This window comes from Camelina sativa, chromosome 17, assembly GCF_000633955.1.
Source record: "Camelina sativa cultivar DH55 chromosome 17, Cs, whole genome shotgun sequence".
Classification (NCBI taxonomy): Eukaryota; Viridiplantae; Streptophyta; class Magnoliopsida; order Brassicales; family Brassicaceae; genus Camelina; species Camelina sativa.
The window spans coordinates 33,743,996-33,745,754 of record NC_025701.1 but is presented as its reverse complement, the minus strand read 5'-3'; the positions used below and the strand labels follow the sequence as shown (position 1 = coordinate 33,745,754).

The 1,759-nt window shown below is 39.1% G+C and overlaps 1 protein-coding gene across 2 annotated transcripts in view; it reads left to right on the top strand.

The window, feature by feature from the left end:
- LOC104758840 (L-ascorbate oxidase homolog) overlaps positions 557–1,759 on the top strand; it is a 3,408-nt gene continuing 2,205 nt past the window's right edge. Inside the window, exon 1 of one of the 2 annotated variants that reach the window (XM_010481795.2) lies at positions 557–1,111. In XM_010481795.2, the coding sequence (XP_010480097.1) occupies positions 867–1,111 (245 nt within the window). In that variant the 5' untranslated portion in view covers positions 557–866. The remainder of the gene's footprint in view (positions 1,112–1,759) is intronic. The other variant, XM_010481794.1, reaches the window with a different exon arrangement.

The following is a 1,759-nucleotide window of genomic DNA, read 5'->3' as shown; positions in this document are numbered from 1 at the left end:
TCACCATTATAAGAAAATGAATTAGAGATGAAGCGTAAAAATTGGTGACGTTACCTTTCAGAAGAAGTTATGTTTCTCCTACATAAATATCACAAAGTTACCAGATGATTGATTCATCAAGAGCAAAACTGAGACAAAAACAAAAACATAGTTTTGCTTTGATTTTTTTTTTCTTTTTTTCTTTTTTTGTAGGAAAGGGTTAATTATACGTAACACAGAAACCAAAATTATTCTCTTTTTCCTCTAAGAAAAAGAGAAAAAAATGGAGGGGAGGTTATTGACGGTGTTGGTCTGCCTCGTCTCTTNACAAAGAAACCAAGCTATCGAGAGGAAAAAAAATAGCCTCAGATTTTTTTAGAAAACGTTAATCTAAATATTACAACTACTTCTATATTGCGTTTACATTTTGTTAATTGATACATTTTATCTTGGTCATAGTTTTGTCATGACATTTTTTTCCGGGAAACATTCTTTTGACGTAGAAACCACTTAACATCGTTAGGGGGATTTCCAATATTAGAATACGATCTGAGTTGTACTCATTCAAAGTTTCTCGAATCTTAAAACCAGAAAGAAAGAGAGAGAGAGAAATCTGTTTGTTACATCACCATTATAAGAAAATGAATTAGAGATGAAGCGTAAAAATTGGTGACGTTACCTTTCAGAAGAAGTTATGTTTCTCCTACATAAATATCACAAAGTTACCAGATGATTGATTCATCAAGAGCAAAACTGAGACAAAAACAAAAACATAGTTTTGCTTTGATTTTTTTTTTCTTTTTTTCTTTTTTTGTAGGAAAGGGTTAATTATACGTAACACAGAAACCAAAATTATTCTCTTTTTCCTCTAAGAAAAAGAGAAAAAAATGGAGGGGAGGTTATTGACGGTGTTGGTCTGCCTCGTCTCTTCGGTGGCGATTGTGAACGCCGGCGATCCTTACTTCTTCTATACATGGAACGTGACATACGGAACTGCCTCACCTCTCGGTGTTCCTCAAAAGGTGATTCTCATCAACGGTCAATTCCCTGGTCCTAACCTTAACTCAACCTCTAACAACAACGTTGTCATCAATGTCTTCAACAACCTCGACGAGCCTTTCCTCTTGACCTGGTACTAATCCATATTCTTTATTTATCTTCTGATAATCTGTTAAAAGGTTTGTTGTTACGGGGATATATAGACCGGACTGTGGATGCATTTTAACATTCTTGTGATATATGAGTATTAATTAATGATGGACTGTGGACGCAGGAGCGGGATTCAGCACAGGAAGAACAGCTGGCAAGATGGTGTGGCTGGGACTTCATGCCCCATCCCAGCAGGACAGAACTTTACTTACCATTTCCAACCTAAGGACCAGATCGGTTCCTACTTCTATTACCCAACCACTTCTCTCCACCGCTTTGCTGGTGGTTTTGGTGGTCTTCGCGTCAACAGCCGTCTCCTTATTCCCGTTCCTTATGCTGATCCCGAGGATGAATACACTGTCCTTCTCGGTGACTGGTACACAACTGGCCACACTGCTCTCAAGAGCCTCCTTGACAGCGGACGCACCCTTGGATTGCCCAATGGTGTTTTGATCAATGGAAAGTCCGGAAAGGTGGGAGGAAATAACGAGCCTTTGTTCACCATGAAGCCTGGGAAGACTTACAAGTACAGGCTCTGCAATGTTGGGTTCAAGTCTACCCTTAACTTCAGGATCCAGAACCACAAGATGAAGCTCGTGGAGATGGAAGGATCCCATGTTCTTCAGAACGA